The sequence below is a fragment of the Asterias amurensis genome, chromosome 19 (assembly GCF_032118995.1).
Source record: "Asterias amurensis chromosome 19, ASM3211899v1".
Classification (NCBI taxonomy): domain Eukaryota; kingdom Metazoa; phylum Echinodermata; class Asteroidea; order Forcipulatida; family Asteriidae; genus Asterias; species Asterias amurensis.
This window is the reverse complement of record NC_092666.1, coordinates 14,374,647-14,393,986: the sequence shown is the minus strand read 5'-3', so window position 1 is coordinate 14,393,986 and position 19,340 is coordinate 14,374,647. Positions and strand designations below refer to the sequence as shown.

The window sequence follows — 19,340 nt, the reverse complement described above, 5'->3', positions numbered from 1 at the left end:
GGGCTGAGACTCCAATATTAGTTAACACTTGACACTGATTAATATTCGGAACTGGACTGTTCTATTGAATAACTACTGGCATTGATTAGGGTTCCTGATTAGGTGATGAGGCTGATTGGTTGTTGATTCTGAGGTAATGGTAACGAGTTATGTGAGGCAATCTATTCAATCAAGAATCACTAGAACTTAATAAATCACATGGACATCGAGACTGAATTACACGAGGTGCAGCTACTCACCCACGGCCTGCTGCGCTTCCAATGCAACGATTCGGATCTAGCAGCTGAAACTATCGAACAACTGAGCATACAACACAGCTTGAACAGCGCAGAACCTAACAGGCCGAGCGGCAACAGAACTAAGTGAACAGGCGAGCAAACTGCAGAACAGGCCGATCATAACAGAAGAGCGAGTGGGCACGTGCGGTGCGCTTATATACCCGCGCGGGGTACCCGCAATGCCAGCTGATGCACGGACCGCAGCCCGCGCACCAGCGCCCAGCAAAAGGGGAATTCCCTCTAGCACGCAACGCATAACAAGCAACATAAATGGCGGCTGTCTGTCAAAAATACTCTTCGAGATTAGGGGATGAAGTGCTTCTCTAAAACGTTATAGGTAAGATGCTAACAACAGCCGACATTTAAAGGTTTACCCATAGAATACACTGATTCATGTGTAGTGACACATAGTTTTCAGAACAATAGTAAGTCAAGTAGGACGGAGCCCACCTTACACATACATAGTTTGATGCAAGCGATACATTGTGAGTGTGTGCACAATGCTCCCATGTGAACAGGGCGGAATCCGTTGTGTTCCAGACTTTTTGAGATCGGGCTCAGTTATCTCGACATAATTACATAGACCCAAATGCTTCGGAAATGGTAATTTTAAAAAAGAAAACTATAAATAATAAAAATTGCAATGAACACCGTCTGTTGATTGCTGACTCTTTTACTTCTGACATGATGCATTTATTTACCTCATCAGATTGAAAAATACTACGCTGCCCAGTTCCAGCAGTTACAACAAAGCAGAAGTTTAAGCAGAAGTGAGGAGGAATGCTAGCTGAAAACATTATTGACTGCACATAATTATCAGATGAATCCAGTGTGGAAAGAGTTAGGTGTACCAGCAGATGCCCTTTCCGAATTAAAATTGTTGTTGCAACCATCATATTTTACGTTTGGAAGAATACATAAATAAAAAGGCCCTCATCTTCATCTTTTTGGAAAAATCCGGACGATCAACTGGTATTTTTTTGTCATTTGGCCCAACCAACCATTGAACAAAGAGTAACCAACAAACAATCAATCATTGCTGCTTTTGTTGGGTAGCAACCTTTGCCCAACACGGTTGCCCAACGTTGGTTTAAATATCAACTGATTACATTATTGGGTAACATTTTTACCAACATAATGGTAAACAAACTTGCCCAACTATTGGTCAAAAGTTACCCAACTGCTGGGTAAAATGATTTGACCAACTTGTTTTGTCAAACTGTTTGCCCAACTATTGGGTAAACGTTATTTCCCAACCACAGTTGGTTAAGTTTTGCCCAGTTATGTAGTCAGGTGATATTTGAACCAACGTTGGGCAAAAAAGTTGGGCAAATGTTGACCAACGTGATTTGCAGTGTACTGAAAGATCCTTGTGGATTTAGAATTCCCCTATAGACCTTTATCACGGTGTGGCCATCTTGATTTTACTCAATTCCAACTCACTGTAACCAAACTGAGGCTGGATGAAATAATAGTCTGGTGCCATATTTGCGCAATGAATGTAGCATTCATTACTTATATTGGAAACAGGGAACACGACCAAGATGGTGACAGCGTGATGAAGGTCTATGAATACCCCTTTGTTTTCAATTTCAGCCGGTTCTTACTTCCTGCGAATGCGAATGCGAAACGAATTTTGGTGACGCAACAATAGGTACGCGCTCCATTTCCCTTTGTGACGCATTGAAATTCGCATCGCACGAAGCATTCGCAGGAAGTATGAACCAGGCTCAACTTATGGTATTCTTCCAGGTAGAAAGGGACATCATCCTGCCCCGTGGACATGAACTCTCTACTACAGGTAGCCGTCTGCATTGAACTGGTACTCTGCATCGCGGTACCAGTGGCAGAGTCGGGGTAAGTAAGGCATGTAGTCCACGAGTCAAGCGAATTTGGCGCGGATGGCCGTTGACACCTGTGCACAATTTCATAAAACATGTAAGCTGCTGTTTTGTGACGAAGAAGCATCCCTTAGCAGAATTTGTTTCACAAAGCTGTTTACCGTATAAAGCAAATGTAAATGCTGGCTATACCCGCGTTAAGCACACGAGTGACGAAACCATGCAAATCCACGGTGAACGTCCATGCGCGCCTAGAAAAGTTCTGCTTATTTCAGAAATGATGGTGAAATACGTTAATTTGCTTACACGGATTCTTCTGCTGCATACAGTAAGCACAAACAACTGCTTAAGGGTAAACAGATTTATGAAATTGGTCCCAGAGCTGTGTGTATTGAGAGAGTTGCGTCAACTTGCGATTAGAAGCCATTTTGTTTCATAAATGCACGGGCGAACACGTGCCAGACCGGGGCCCAATTGCAGGCTACTTACCGCCGAATTTCTGCGCTTATTGGTTTAAAGACACTGGACACTATTGGTAATTGTCAAAGACCATTCTTCTCACTTGGTGTATCCCAACATTTGCATAAAATAACAAACCTGTGAAAATTTGAGCTCAATTGGTCGTCGAAGTTGCGAGATAACTATGAAAGAAAACACACTTTTGTCACACGAAGTTGTGAGCTTTCAAATGCTTGATTTCGAAACCTCAAAATCTAATTCTGAGGTCTCGAAATCAAATTCGTGGAAAATTAATACTTTCTCGAAAACTAAATTCCTTCATAGGGAGCCGTTTCTCACAGTGTTTTATACTATCCACCTCTCCCCACTACTCGTTACCAAATTAGTAAGGTTTGTTGCTAATAATTATTTTGAGTAATTACCAATAGTGTCCACTGTCTTTGAGCGTAGAACTACCCATCTTCACACAATTTGTCGAACGAATTATTTTTACTACTCTATTTCAATTTATTCTCATTAAAACAGAATAAATGAATGCAGTAAGAGGTACTCCTACGTCAGTACTAGATCTAGAACGGTCTACTACACGGAGCGATACACATACAAATGTGGATGCTGGGGTTGGTACCGGTGTAGTGGGTCAAGGTGAGTAGTCGTCTTGTTATTACTTCCGGGTCATAGGTCAAATGTCAAAGAAAATACGATAGCAATAGGAGTTTGACACACTTTGTATTGATTGATGTTGACATGAAACAAATGTTGACATTAAATAAATCTGAAAGGAAAAATTGTATCTGTATTGAAGTAAGCAGTAAAATACTGGGCCTATAATAGTTTGACCATCTGACGTCACATTTCGGTGCTCTGCGTTATAGCATCTACGATAGCCCACATCATTCCCCGTACATAATCACCTTTCACCTACATTAAAGGAACGCGTTGCCTTGGATCGGTCGAGTTGGTCTTTGAATGATCCACACAAACATGCCTCGAAATTGCAAGGGTTTCCTTGCGAACTTTGCGAACTAACACGGTCGGCCATCCGACCGTGTAGTCGACGAGGTAAAAAGAAAACCACGCAATTTCGAGTAATACTTGTATGGATCATTGTATTCTACCTTTACAACATCTTTCTAATCATATGCATGTTGTAACAAACGGTTAAAACGCTTTTTATAGACCAACTCGTTCGATCCAAGGCAACGTGTTCCTTTAATTTCATATGAAGATACGCAGTAAAATTCTACGTAATAAAACGAATGCGCTGCTGCTTTACATGCAGACGATCTAAAGTGTAGCTGACAGACATCAACTCGGACCAATCAAAACACAGATAGATAGATTACATCACTGCACGTTTGTTCAATAAAAACCATTGTATCCAATGAAATGGTTCTGTAAAACAAATACCTGTCTTTATCCTTGCGGATTAAGACAGGGACCACGCTGGGTCTATATATGACGCTACAGCAGCTATCGTCCAATGATTTGCCTGCGGTTTTGTCTCAGTGGGTCGCTGTTTGAGAGTGAGACGCCAGTATGCAATAATACTCAATTCAAACTCACATTTGTTTATTTCCATACTTGAAAACAATTCAAAGTCATAACAATAATTTATAAAGAAGTAACCAATAAACAAAGTTAGAAAATATATCAATAAACTATGAAGGCATCATCTAGAAGCCGAGGCTTGTGATGCCTGATGAATTCAGACAGGCATAACACAAATAAGAACAACCGAACGGACAGACAAGTTAAACAAAGACAGAAAAGATGAAGATAACAATGAAGAGAATGATAATAATATAAATTATATGTCTAATTCAGTTTTCTTGTATTTTTTAAATTATTTTTTTCATAGGAGAGCCTCATACAGACAATATTACCATGTGACCCAGTATGCTACCAGAGTGGAATGTTGCACAGGCTGGCGAAGGGATCGTTACGGGAGCTGCTCAATGGGTAAGTTGGCAGAAGAGGGCGCTCTTTCAGGCAATAATGTATGGGCTATAAGCCACGATCGCAGACTTGAAACCAAGTCTACATAAAGTCAAGTGTTCCAGTAATTGTTTAAATAAATTCCCGCAATTTTGACGTCATCCCAACCTACAAGCTTTTGCTTTAAAGCGGTCATGCCTCAATACAGTTTCAGTTTCTATAAAATCAATTGTTTATTTGATGTAATATGGAAATAAATGTCGAATGATTGATTTATTATTTGATTAATTGATTGATCCTCTCACGTTGTCCCTATCTCTTTAGCAATTTGTAGCCCCTCGTGTATCCAGGGAAGTTGTGTTCGCCCAAACATATGTAGTTGTAGGTCAGGATACACCGGTCCACGATGCAGCAGAGGTAATGTTTCTATAGTAAAGTTTGACAATTTATGATGTGTTGTTTAAATAAATAAAAATAAAAATTTCGCTTAAAATTAACGCTTTAGTTTTAATATGGACATGAAAGCAATGTCCCCTCGTTAACACCTAAATGTTTCATCAGGCTTGCGAGCTACGGTTACTTAAAGCTAAAAGTATATTTATGTCAAATAAAAACAAATAAAAACTAGTAGAATCATACAAAATACTGCAGAATTTCTCAGGCCTTTGAGCTACAATGACTAAAAGTCCTTTTTTTGAGACATCCTTGGTTTCAGAAATATGCATGTCATATAAAAATAAAGCAAGAGAGACGATATAATAATGTCACTGCAACAAAGGAGTGGAACAGGCTACCACTTTAAATCCAAAATGCTAAACCAACCCACACATTTAAAAAATGAATGTAGCGGTTAATGTAAGCGCTGTGATTTAGTTTACTATTCACAATAGACGTACTTCATCAATTTTATAATTTTAGATTTTTTCTTCTTTTCTTTCCTGTGACTGCATTTTCCCCGGGTGTTCTCCTTCTGGATAATGTTGTCTTTCTTAAAGACATCAATGAGTGTATTTTACAGGTCAACTCTGTTCTCAAGTGTGACCACATGTGCATCAATTCCATCGGTAGTTACCGATGTGAATGCCGATTGGGATACACTCTGGACCCTGATCGCCATGCATGCAATAGTAGGTGCCCAAAATCTCTCTTTATAAGAAAACGCTAAAACAAATCATCCCATGTGCGTCAGTAGAGAGTTTTCGTTTTCGACGACGGATGGTTCTGCGACGGTATTGCATTTTCAGCTAAACGTCGATTTAAGCACAACGCATATTCACCCAAAGTAGTGTCTAAGAAATTGAGGGACGACCGTCCTCAAAGCCGATGCATGCGCAGATGACGCCAAATGTCATCATTACTGTTGTCGCAGAACAATCCGTCGTCGAAACGAAAGCTCGCTATTGTTTCGAATTTTACAGATCAGGAAAACCTTTAATGCGCTAAGATAACTTACCATATTGATGTGTCATTCGGATAGGACATTAATACACAGGTACTTTAGGATTGATAGTGTATGTTTAAAGCCATTGGACCCTTTCGGTACAGAAAAAAAAAAATAAGTTCACAGATTTACAAATAACTTACAGGGTTTACAGAAGGTAGTGGTGAAAGACTTCCCTTGAAATATTCCATGAAATGCTTTACTTTTTGAGAAAACAGTAAAACAATATCAATTCTCGTTAGCGAGAATTACGGATTTATTTTAAACACATGTCATGACACGGCAAAACGCGCGGATACACGGGTGGGTTTTCCCGTTATTTTCTCCAGACTCCGATGACCAATTGAGCCTAAATTTCCACAGGTTTGTTATTTGATATGGAAGTTGTGATACACGAAGTGTTGGCCTTGAACAATAGTGTTTACCGAAAGGGTCCAATGGCTTTAAAGAAACAAACACAATTTTTTAGAAGAAGAATAAAGACGTAATCCTTAGGTTTCCTCAGGCTTGCGATATAAAGTTCACTTTTAAGGCATCCTTGGTTTCATAACCAAAAATAAATAATAATCAAAATATAATTTTTAGGCCCAATAATAATTGTTCCTTGAAATGAATGTACGATTAAAGGAACATTACCGAATTACTAAGAAAACAAACCTGGAAGATTACAAATTCACATGAAACTATAACACGGTTTAATGATGGTGATAGTACAAAACATCCCTTGAACTATTCTCTCTGAAATGTCATATTTTATGAGAAATAAATAGTCTAATTTTGCGTTTGGAGTTTATTGCTCAGTAAGCGTAATATTAATGACTTTTAAATCGATGACATGAACAATTTGTAATCGGTGTTTCACTATTTTCTCGCGACCCAGATGGCCGATCGATCTCGAACTTCTACAGGTTTGTCAGTTTATGTATGGTGGATTACATAAAGTGCTTAACACTGCCATCAGCTGTTTTGTTAGCATCAACCAATTTTGTAATGTTCATTGAACATTGTCGCTTTATTACAGATATTGATGAATGCTCAATGACTCGCACCCACAACTGTCACCAGAATTGCACAGATACCCCTGGTAGCTACAGCTGTAGTTGTTACACTGGTTACTCGCTAGTGGATCCCAATGGAGTCGAGTGTGGTGGTAGGTTTTTTCTTGTGTTATGAAATTTAACAGTTTTTTGGGGTGTGTCGTGGCCTAGCCGTTAAGAGCACCGGTATCAAGCTCTGGCGCTAGATCAGCGGGTCCGAGTCCCAGTCGTGTCACTTGTGTCCTTAAGCAAGAAACTTAACCACAACTGCTTGGTAGTGCTTAGGTAATGGTAAGGCTATTCATTGGCCAATCATGTGGCATAATTTGAGTAAATATTACCCCAAGAACACTGATAGACCTTATGCAAATTAGTAGCGCCCTCACTTAGAGGTCAAAAGAAGGTTGATCATTGGCCAATCCTGTGCGGCGTGCGTACATGTATGTAGCGATTGTAACGTCATCGTTTTACCTCTAAGATGGCGGCTTGATGACGTCAATGCATAAGGTACATTGATATCTATAAGTTCCACTAACACCTTTTTGAAATGGTTTCAAGTTGAACCTTGTTTTTTCTTGTTTGAAGACTATAACGAATGTGCACAGAAAGTGGATAACGAGTGTCATCAGCTTTGCATGAACTTGGAGGGATTTTACAGCTGTGCTTGCTACCCCGGGTATGAGATGGATGGAATATACTGCACAGGTAACAATAGGTCAATTTTGTACAACTTGCTTTATTATAAGATGCTAAATAATCGGGAATAAAGAATCTTATTTGAATTCATTGATGTGTGTGCAACAATGTATACTCAGAACTTTCCCAATTGGAAACTTTCGAACGCTAGGTGGCAGCAGACTTTCCAGGCAAAATCCCACTGTTAATGTAGTTTTTGAGCATGCGCACATTACCAAGAACAATGGATTTACCTGGTTAGTCTGCTGCCCTCTCGGCGTCTCAAAAGTTCTCCATTGCTCATGTTCGTTATCTCAGATGCAACGCAAAATTGTTTGTACTACAAAGAGTACTATTTTTGTGACAGTCAAGTGGTTTTGCTGTTTTAACCGAATATCATCATCAAAGATCATATTTGCGACGTAAACTTGATCGTCAGCGATTTTTTGTTTATTGACAAAAATTGCACTTAAAGCCATTATACACTTTCGGTACAGAAAAGAAGAAAAAAAGGTTCACAGAATTACAAATAACTTACAGGGTTTACAGAAGGTAATGGTTAAAGACTTCTCTTGAAATATTATTCCATGAAATGTTTTACTTTTTGAAAAAACATTAAAGGAACACGTTGCCTTGGATCGGTCGAGTTTGTCTTTGAAAAGCGTTTTGTAACCGTTTGTTATAAAATCGATTTGGCTAGAAAGATGTTTTAAAAAAAGTAGAATACAATGATCTACACAAATATGCCTCGAAATTGCGTGGTTTTCGTTTTACCTCGTCGACAAACACTGTCGGCCATTTATGGGAGTCAAAAATTTGACTCCCATAAATGGCCGACCGTGTTAGTTCGCGACGGAAAATGAAAACCGTGCAATTTTGAGTGATACTTGTGTGGATCGTTTTATTCTACTTTAAAAACATCTTTCTAACCATATGCATTTCATAACAAACGGTTTCAAATGCTTTTCATAGACCAACTCGTCCGATCCAAGGCAACGTGTTCCTTTAAAACAATAAAAAAAAAAATTCAATTTTCGACATCGAGAATTACGGATTTATTTTAAACACATGTCATGACACGGCGAAACGTGCGGAAACAAGAGTGGGTTTTCCCGTTATTTTCTCCCGACTCCGATAACCGAATGAGCCTAAATTTTCACAGGTTTCTTATTTTATATATAAGTTGTGATACACGAAGTGTGGGTCTTGGACAATACTGTTTACCGAAAGTGTATAATGGCTTTAAAGGGTATTGTTAAACCTAGTGAAGTTTGACCCATTTTTTTTTTCGTGGGTCATCCAGAGACTCCCAAAAAGGATGTCTTCATTTTATAAGGACTGAATTTGACACTTGGAGCCCTTCTTTAAGATTGGCAAAACTATTTTTATTACGGAAATAAGGCTGTTGATGTCTCTTAGATTGAAATTTTTAAAATAATAATGTACTTTATCCCCTGCTTGGTCGACTTGATCTTTAACTCTTTCTTTACACATTGATGATACATACAGACATAGACGAGTGTAAAACTGGAGTGCATGACTGCGATCAAAACTGCCATAACGGCGAAGGCAATTTCACATGTTCGTGTAATGAGGGATACGTACTTGGCATGGATGAAAAATCATGTTTCGGTAAGTAAATAATCTCCCCTTTTTTTTGGGGGGGGGGTGGGGCTAAAATGTGTGGACATTTCAAAACAGATACGCACACGATCTGTCTCAGATACGTAGCCTACAGAACAACGTATTCCTTAAGTTCTGTTTCTAAATAACCATGTTCTTAAAATTACAGTGAACATTTTGGGGAGCTGTCTAACATAAAAGTTTGGTAATGCCTCTGAAAATAAATGTGAATAAAAACTTCCGTCTAAGGAGTACAGCAGCTTTGGATCATGCATTTTGAGCAACAAATCACTTTAAAGGAACACGTTGCCTTGGATCGGTCGAGTTGGTCTTTGAAAAGCGTTTGTAACCGTTTTTTATAAAATGCATATGGGTAGAAAGATGTTGTAAAGTAGAATACAATGATCCACACAAACATGCCTCGAAATTGCGTGGTTTTCCTTTTACCTTGTCGACTAACACGTCGGCCATTTATGGGGGTCAAAATTTTGACTCCCATAAATGGCCGACCATGTTAGTTCGCACAGTAGAAGGAAAACCACGCAATTTCGAGGCAAACTTGTGTGGATCATTGTACTCTACTTTTACAACATCTTTCCAACCATATACATTTTATAAAAAACGGTTACAAACGCTTTTGTTTTGACCGACTCGTCCGATCCAAGGCAACGTGTTCCTTTAAGGAGCGTTTTTACCGGTGACACTTCTAAAATTATTTGTATTCCTGTTAGGGATTTTTCTTCCTGCGTGAACAACATTTATTCTCTCCGAAATTTCGGCCATACACCCCTTGAAATAATCTGTGTATGGGATGGTTTTATTGTGTATAGCTACATTTATACAGTGTTATTGAACAAATCGAAGGTTTCCAAAAACCAAGCGTATACAGACCCTTTAAATTACATTTTGCTATGCTTTGTTTGCAGATATTGACGAGTGTGCACCTCCGAACATGAACTGTGACACAATACAAATCTGTAAAATTGTCAAAACAGGTCAGGGGTCGAAGTGCTATTATATCAACGGCAATGTTACTGAGCGTCAGGGACCTACAGGTTTGTTTGTTATCAACCTCGTGACGTAGTAGACAAATTAGGTTAATAATTCTCGTTGAATATTACGCTGCACTGCAAAAGCTATATTAAAGAACAAAACAATAATCAAGACGGTAAGGGCAACAAATTGTATTTGGTAAAACGGTTTATTATGAATCATTTTATTGATTGGTATTTTTTAGTGCAGACACCAAACATTAAAATGTGTATATACACTCAATAGGTCGCTACCAAAACTATAGAATTAACTATAAAAACAAACTAGTAAACCTTCGGATACAACCATGTAATAATTATCTTTTATGTGAGACTTGGCTCTAAAAAGAGCTGCTTCGATCTCAACGTTTCGAACAGCATACTCTGCTCGTCATGATGAGAAAACATTCGGGCCCAGAGTTGTAATAATGATCCCTCTTTTAGTTTTAAGAATGTTGGTTTGGTTGTATGTTGTTTTCCAGATGAACCACCACTTAGCGCCAACTGTTCAGAGCTGCAAATCTGCAGTCAGATAGGTCAAGCCTATACGTGTGCATGTGTTGAAGACGAGGGACATGCGCTGAGTAATGTCACTGACTTTTATGAAGGTGAGTGAATAAGTTAATTTGAATATTATTCTAACAATAACCTTTGCCAAAACATTACACTCTAAAAACTGCTGGTTCAAATTTGACCCAGATTCTGGATACCAGGGAGGACTGACCCACTTCTAGGAGGTCAAGTTGACACGGAAATTGGTCAAACATGATATTTCACTCGACAACTTGTTACCAACCCATGGGAAACGAAGACCAGACCACCATATGACAAAACATAAAAAATGTAATCCAGAAGGACCTCTCCATGGGCACTGAGTGATCTGTGGAAGAGGCAGAAGTGGCAGCTCAAGATCGGTCTATTTGAAAGCTTCTCACGTAGTCCTGGCAGCATTTCACTTTCGTGTTGTTATGTAGTTATATCCGTGTACAGTACAGAGGAAGAGTCCTTTTATAGGGCTAACCCACATCCAACCTGATTTTGATTTCCCCTTTTTGTTTTATGACCAATTTCTTTTCTAGGAGACTGTGATAATGCTGATCCGTCAAACCTAACAAAACTTCACGTGTGTCGGAACTCCACCGGAGTACGTAACTGCGATTGTGTGGAAGGGTATCGACTATTGATTGGCAATGAGTTCTGCCAGGGTAAGTTTGGTTTTGGGGGTTAAAGGAGTTTAATACCATTTGTAGATCAAGTTTGTTGGCCATACCATGAATCCATACTCACTGTGAATGAAGATGTATGTGATATGTTATATAATTTACCTGTAGAAGTTTCTTCACGAGTCGTCAAGTTTTTGAGGGAAACGAAAATCACAGAGCGATGTTTTCAGGAGAGTCGCATAATTAATACCAGTAATGGAAAATACGTTGTGTAAAAATATGCAAAAGTAATTTTTGTCTCCTGAGACAATAATTATTTTCGTGGCATTGTTAACTCATTCCTCAAAAACTACAGCACTTTAGCAAGTTATATATGAAGGAATCCTTTATACCACCATTATCTTCAAGCTGTATTTTATTAAAGTAAGTAATTATGTGGACATTGTGTTTTGTGTCCTACAAAAAGAACCCAAACCCAAGATTAACCAATTCAGCCCAAGTTTTCACAGATTTGTGTTTATGCATGTTGGGATACACAAAGTGAGAATACTGGATTTTGACAATAACCTGCAGGTTTCCCATGCCTTTCACGACCTTAAAATGAGTTTTTGTTTCACAGATGAGGATCTGAATAACTGCACCTCGATGCAAACTTGTAAGAACACGCCAGGTGGCTATGACTGTCCATGTAAAGCAGGGTATCTCAACAACACTGAGACAGGGGAATGTGATGGTAAGATTTATGGACACGGCACTCGGGAGATGATTTGTGAAGAAAAAAAAAACAGAAAACATTTACAACTAAACCCAGTACTTTTAGAACCAACACTACACCCAAAAGATTAACATATTATTTAAATAATGTTACCGCAAACCTATCTAGATGCTGAACAGGCTTTGATGAGAACCGACATAGATCTATAGATGTAGATGTTTAGTAACATTTACCACCATTGGCGTTTTGTTGAGAATAATGGAGGAGTCACAGTAAAGAGCGCCACCAAGTGATTGTTTTGGAGAGGAATTTTTGAACACAAAACAGTTGAAAATAGCTCCAGATCCTACTGCCGGTTAACCAATTCAATGTTAATGTGATATGATGATACACTTGATTTGACTCTATCACTTCAGATATTGACGAGTGCTCAACCGACTACATGAATTGCCCGGATGAAAATGTACAAATCTGTTACAACAACAGGAACAACACCATTGTCTGTGAATGTCTTGAGGGCGACATCAATATGTGTGAGCGGGGTAAGCAGCACCTAGTAATAGACATGGGCCGATTTCACAAAGCAACAATATTCATCTAAAACCGTATTTACCATAGTGACTTATATTGTGTAATCACACTTAACAACTACGATTGATTTGCAGTTAAGATCAATCTTAACTCTTAGTAAAATCGACCCTGGGTCAATTTCATAGAGCTGCTTAAGCAAAAAAAAACTTCCTTAAGCACGTAAACAAACTTGCTTATTTTACACATTTTACTGGCCACAATGTCATGCCATACACATTTCTTGTGACTGGTATTTAGCTATTGTTTACTTAGCATGACAATATGAGTAGATTCTTGGCCGATATTCTGATTTTACTAAGCATGGATTATTTTGCTGAAGCAAAATTTTGTACTTAAGCAGCTCTATGAAATTGGGCCCCTGACCTTATCTGCTAAGACAGGTACTGTTTATGTGTACACACATGTACGTCCGATTAAACTTCGAATCTCCATGCTGAACCATGTGAAATGATGCAGGGTCAAAAGTGATTACGTATATGGGCTTGACGGCAGCTTTCTGGCGTAATTCACGAGCCTCGATGACACTAATTGGTAATGTATTTTGTGACGTCACGCAGGGGAATGTTCTGCAGGCTGTACTGATCTTGAGGTGTGCGTTGGTGGCGCTTGCACCTGCTATCCGGAATACTTTCTCAACAGTGACAATTTGCCTTGCAAAGGTAAGTGTTATAATTATATGTAGTCCTACCAATGGAATTAAGAGGGCGTGACTTTTTTTCTGGACTGGTCGACAATGTTGCCAGCTGAATATTGCATGGTATGTATGAGGTGTTCCATGTTATTTTGATTTGTACGCCTGATGAGGAGGCTATTAGGGCCTTTTTGTGACGCTAGGTGGCAGCAGACTTACAAGAAACCCATTGTCTTGGTATGTGTGCGTGATCAAAAACAACGTTAATATTAAAAATTTACTTCAAGTCTGCTGGCACCTAGCGTTTCAAAGTCTTTATTGGCACCCTAGACTGTGCCCCTGGTACCTGTCTTTATCCTTTCGGATAATATCCTTGCGGACAGGTACCTGCTACTCAGATCCAGTAATTCCATTGGATACAGTGATACCATTGGATTAATGCAGTGACTAAAAGCTACCGTAGCTGGGTTTGTTTTGATTGGTCTGAGGTCACATCGGACGACCAATCAAAACACAGATATGGAAAGCATACTTTCGTTCGTCGGATGCTGTGTCCACGTTCGTGTGTATTGTATACAGTACATGCATGTGCATGTACTTGCATGTAATATTGGTGTAGAATTCGACTGCGTAGTAGTGAAATTAATGTAGGTCAAAGGTGAATGTACACGCAGTCTCTGGCGTTATTCACGAGCCTCGAAGTGTGACGTCAGATGTTCAGGCTAGGCTAAGCCGAGAGTGTCGATTTCCTCCGATGATTACTGACCATAATATTTTGGGCAAATTTCTTTTAATCGTTTTCTTATTTTTATATTTTGACTATAGGCGGCGGTTGTGGTGAGATGATCCATGAGTGCACTGACATGGAGACTTGTAAGAACACGATTGGAGGCTACGAGTGCCCATGCATGAATGGCTTCCTCAGAGGTCAAGGGGTCAACGCAACATGTGACGGTAAGTTGAACACTTAAGTCTCATTAAAGGCCCTGACACTTTTGGTAATCGCTCAAAATAATTGTTAGCATAAAAACTTACTTGCTATTAACGAGCAATGAAGAGTATGTGAAAAACGGCTCCCGCTGAAGTGACGTTGGTTTTGAGAGAAGTGACGTTGGTTTTTTGAGAAAGAGGTAATTTCTCACTCAAATAAAAAAAATACTTATCTGAGGTACGTTATATTCTTTTAAGAACTTTCTTGCTATAAATCCTTGTTTCAAATCCTACTTATCTTTATTCTACAGATATCGACGAATGCCGCGATAAAACCGACGGTTGCAACCATCTGTGTATGAATGGTGCTGGGAATTACACATGCGCCTGCGTGTTAGGGTACAACTTACTGGCGGACAATCACACGTGTGCTATGCCAATGTCTATGCACGGTAAGTGTCTATTTAATTATTTCCATTTGGGTTTTGATTTGCTAGATGTAATTTTTTTTTTTTAAAGATTTTGGAAGTTGATAATTATTGTTTTCTCACCCGGGAGTAAAGATGTTTCTTCGAATAATATTGGAAGTTACCTCTGGAGTCCCGCAGGGGAGTGTACTGGGTCCCTTTTGTTGTTTGTTAGTTACATCACTGGATTGCCCCAAGACATTCTTTCAAGGACTAATCAATAATCGGTGCTATATTAATCGATTACCAAACTAATGTAAATTTGACCAAAGATGTGAGTCACTCCTGATCAGAATTCTCTCATTCCAGTTTAAATCCAACTCGTTTCCAATGTTACAAAATTATTCCTTTTGTTAAACGCCGATTTGGTCTCGACTGGTTTTTTTTTTGTGATTACATAATACAGAAGCAGTTGTGCTTTATCAGACGCAAGGTGATACAGCGATTGATGTAAGTTTCGTGACGTCACTGACAATATGAATATTTATCAAATCAGATGATATATTTATACAATAGTGATATTTACGTAGCGCATTTTACAATAACGTCTCAATGTGCTCTATATTTTAGTGCCCTGGTCATTGAGCCAACAACATTCCTTTAATCTTTTCGTATGGCGCTAGTGGCTTTTTCATACACAATATCAACCTCCTACCCTCGCAGGTACCCATTTATACCCCTGGGTGAAGAGAAGCAATTAAAGTAAAGTATCCTGCTCAAGGACACAAGTGTCACGATCTTGAATTCAATGCTCTAAACCACTCAGCCACGACACCCTCATAAATAATGATATCTTGTAATTGAAAACCAACTGGTCAATTTTGAATACAGTATCAAGTTTAGGGGCTACAAAGCCATTTGAGTTTTTTACCCTGCGTCTCGGATGTAGTACGAATGATTGGCTTTAGGGTATTTAATGACAAATTTGCTTGATTTTAAAGTCATTTTTTTATCAAATTGTTTCCGATGTTGTAGCAAATTTCTTACAGTGGATGGCTGTTCCCACTCGGAATGATCTGCGCATGTGCTCTGATTGCTGCCGTTGGTAAGTTTTAATTTCCATGAATATCTTTTGTCGATTCCGTATATCCCATATGGAAATAAAAATAGAGTACGCCACCAAGTGTTCACAATCAACAATGCAGCATTCGAGAATAGTGTTAAAGAAAATCAAAATCTGGGCATAACATAGAATTATCGTTATCTAGAAACTCCACAGAGCAAGATCTACATCACCAAACATACGGAAAACCGCACTGCGTCTGTTTTCGGCACTTTCATCTCAATAATGAGAGAAAAAAAAAATCTAAATTGAGTGAGTTGTTGTACTACCTCTTCTTGTGTACTTGTCGGCATAACTTGCATTCCCAGCGTATGGTCCCCATAACAAGAGAAAATGAAATAAAGTTTACCTTTGATTTGTCCTAATGTTACAAAAGTCGGCAAAGGACGCTGTAAAACTATGCTTTCTTTTTTGCATTTTCAGTGGTTGGTCGGAAGAAATCGGAGCACGTACGCAACGGTACAGACAGGGTTGTCGAAAGTGAGTATCATAACATAACTAATCGTATAATTTTTTAAGCAGCATAAACTCTAAAGGCAGTGGACGCTATTGGTAATTACTCAAAATAATTATTAAAAACCAAGTAAAACCTTACTTGGTTATGAGTAATAGGGAGCTGTTAATAGTATAACACATTGTGAGAAACGGCTCCCTCTGAAGTATTAACGTAGTTTCCGAGAAAGAAGAAATTTTCCACGAATTTAGTTTCGAGACCTCAGAATTAGATTTTGGAACATTTTCTTCCATTATTATCTCGCAACTTCAACGACCAATTGAGTTCAAATTTTCACAGGTTTGTTATTTTATGCATATGTGCGGATACACCAAGTGAGAAGACTGGTCATTGACAATTACCAATAGTGTCCAGTGTCTTTAAGTAACGTCAAAGATCACCAATTCAATCTGCATGAGTCAAAATACTTAGCAATTGCCTACTGCTAATTATAGTAGTAATATTTATTTTGGACCGTGGTCTCTTGTTTGAACCGCGTCTGAATTGGCGGCTGTGGCTCTGGCTTAATTGTTGCGTAGCCATGAGTTGAAGTAGTAGACGTCCCTGTTTGTGCTGAATGGTTGCGTCAGACTTGGAGTCGGTGAAAGGCTCAACTTGCCATTTTTCGGCACATCTGGATTTGTCTGTCTCCCCGTTCTCCCTTCATACCACCCCCTTTATATATCGATACCAAGCTATATAATACAATTCATACAATCAATAATATTAAAGCTGTCACAAACAGTGATTGTTTACATCACATGTGGATTGACCACAAAAAGTACAAAACTTGGCTTGTAAAGTGCAGTAAAGGTGCAATCACTGGTTATTAACAGCGCGGTAGTCGAGTCACTATTGTCCGAGGGGGAGTCCGAGTCAGACTCCACAAAACAAATGACCCGCGACCGGTCTCGAACTGGGCTCGAGTCCTCCATGCATTTTTCAATAAATATTTATGTTTATGTTTAGTGGCGCAATCCCTGAAGGGTCGAGTTGTCTCCACCGTTACCCGACGTAGCGCCACTGGTGCCACCCGTCCCCAATCCAACATCTACGTCGCATGTCCCAGCAGGCAAACCCAATCCGCAGTCGATGACGAAATGGGTGACGTAGCGGTGTAATCGGACAACACACCATCCCCCATAGGCGGCGGGAACCAGACTCTAGATTTCAACGACGCCGACGTGTACCAAGTACTGACTGGTGGCCACAACGCTGGGCCATCCATGGTAAGTGACCGCATGGACACTCGGGTATCGACTCCAGATGATGACGACGATGCTCATTATTTATTCGAGAACTTTGGTTCGCCAGAGTCGACTCCGAATACTCATGGTGATGACGTGTATGAAAGCTACGATAAACCGCCCGAGAGTCAGGTTGAAGATAATGAAGATTTGAATTTAGCCGTAATGCAGTAGAGAAAAGACCACACATTGCCCCTAAAAGCTTAGTATCAGTTTAGAGCAAAATTACCCGTTGCCCCTAAAAACGTATTAACCTAGAATTATTTTCAGAACTGAGAAGTCTCCCGCGGTAGTAGAATATATAAAAAGACAGTTCTCTCTGGCGAGTAGATACACACATTGGGGGAAAAGGTGGTTTGTAAAAACTGACTAAATTATGATAAAATATAAATAATTAGCTTGAATTCATAGTTTTTTTCAGGTAGACTCCTATGAGAAATGCTTCGGCAGACGCTCGGAGCAGGTGATGTATTATGTATACATGTGTACTTATAACAAGAGACAAGAATTAAGGTGTCAGCCATTAAATCTCATGTGCATGCTTGTTTTTATTGCCAGGTCCCTTTGGCTTCACCGGTAATAGACACCGTGTGGTGGAGTCAGTGCTTTGGAGTAGACACTTCCAAACCCGTGTATTGGGATGCAATGTGTATTGTAAGTCCGCGGCGAACTTTAATATTTAAATTGATTAATTCTTAGACTCCTGGTAGACATCAGGAAGTTCCTCAAGTGTTATCACTGGAGGTAAAGACTTGTGTGTAGTGGCATTTTGTCCACTTTTGTTTTAACCTTTTGAGTTGGCTGCCTCCTTTCATTGTTGAAAGTGATGGGTTATGAATCGTTAAAAGAGAGAGGGAAAAGTAACTTCTAAATTACCTAATCAATCCCACTCTGTGTATGGTAGTTCTATTTCCAGGTGACTTTAAAATATTGAGATTTTCCTTTAGCCGCTGTTTAACCAGGAATGTTGTTATAAGAGGACAGTAAAGACAAAGAAACACAGAGCAGAAATGAGATTGGGACTTCAGAACGTACTCTTTATAAGCAGAACTTCTTTATATAAGATATATAAGTGTTCTTTATAGGGAGATTTGCTCAAGCAAAATGATGAGTGAAGATCGAACGCTATTTCTGCCCTAGCCTGGAATCCAACCCATACCCGATTTCTCTCTGGTAGATGAATGATACAACGTATGGAGTCTGAGTGTCCAACATTGGTCTGTACAAGCTTGTAGGTGTCAGTATCATAAACTCTGAAAGAAAAACAAATCACATTATTACAAGTTATTGAATCAAGTTTTATTAAATGTCCACTATCAATATCTACCATGCTAGGCCTACTTTATGTTCAGCGCCATGTATCCTTTGGCAATTGGGCACTTTATAATATACATTTATTTATTGTTTTTCTTAAAACCTCCAAAATGAAGAATATAAAAAAATTGAAGTACATCAAAATGTACAATTAAATGTACAATTAAAGGTACATAAACACGTGACAAATTGTAGGCACTCTTTATCGAGTAGAATTGACCTGCAAGGATTGACCTACATAATACGTACCCTGAGTACCTTGTTGGAAGATACGTGCGCTGTACATGACTTCCATATTGTTTTTGGTAGGACGTATTTTTTTATGGACTTTTCAAGCTTCTAAATCATAACTTATCAGATTTTCCAAAGAGCAAAATCGGAAAGTAGACTTAAAGGCAGTGGA

General features: G+C 39.1%; 1 protein-coding gene across 8 annotated transcripts; it reads left to right on the top strand.

Annotated features, from left to right (window-relative positions):
• Nucleotides 1-515: 515 nt before the first annotated feature.
• On the top strand, nucleotides 516-19,063 carry LOC139951681 (uncharacterized). 8 transcript variants are annotated; one of them, XR_011787820.1, is made up of 23 exons: nucleotides 516-615; nucleotides 988-1,118; nucleotides 2,031-2,135; nucleotides 3,104-3,223; nucleotides 4,440-4,540; nucleotides 4,841-4,933; nucleotides 5,512-5,643; nucleotides 6,979-7,107; nucleotides 7,580-7,699; nucleotides 9,179-9,301; nucleotides 10,219-10,347; nucleotides 10,806-10,931; nucleotides 11,403-11,528; nucleotides 12,106-12,219; nucleotides 12,618-12,743; nucleotides 13,350-13,451; nucleotides 14,249-14,377; nucleotides 14,665-14,805; nucleotides 15,227-15,270; nucleotides 15,796-15,865; nucleotides 16,307-16,363; nucleotides 17,346-17,605; nucleotides 18,182-19,063. XR_011787820.1 is itself a non-coding variant. In XM_071950685.1 (22 exons), exons 3-22 carry the CDS (start codon nucleotides 2,062-2,064, stop codon nucleotides 17,495-17,497), a joined length of 2,208 nt encoding a protein of 735 aa, XP_071806786.1. In that variant the 5' UTR covers nucleotides 516-615; nucleotides 988-1,118; nucleotides 2,035-2,061; the 3' UTR covers nucleotides 17,498-17,768. The 8 variants fall into 8 exon arrangements, 7 of the variants coding, with proteins under 7 accessions (XP_071806786.1, XP_071806783.1, XP_071806785.1 ...); XM_071950685.1 differs by lacking the exon at nucleotides 18,182-19,063 and having other exon boundaries at nucleotides 2,035-2,135; nucleotides 17,346-17,768; XM_071950682.1 differs by lacking the exon at nucleotides 18,182-19,063 and having other exon boundaries at nucleotides 17,346-17,768.
• The last annotated feature ends 277 nt before the right edge of the window (nucleotides 19,064-19,340 follow it).

Bases quoted from the DNA above. Each gene is read 5' to 3' on its own strand.
- LOC139951681 (XM_071950685.1), top strand. From the start codon at position 2,062: ATGAACTCTCTACTACAGGTAGCCGTCTGCATTGAACTGGTACTCTGC. The intron at 3,224-4,439 runs GTGAGTAGTCGT...TTTTTTTCATAG, and splicing joins TACCGGTGTAGTGGGTCAAG to GAGAGCCTCATACAGACAAT. The intron at 4,934-5,511 runs GTAATGTTTCTA...TCTTTCTTAAAG, and splicing joins CGGTCCACGATGCAGCAGAG to ACATCAATGAGTGTATTTTA.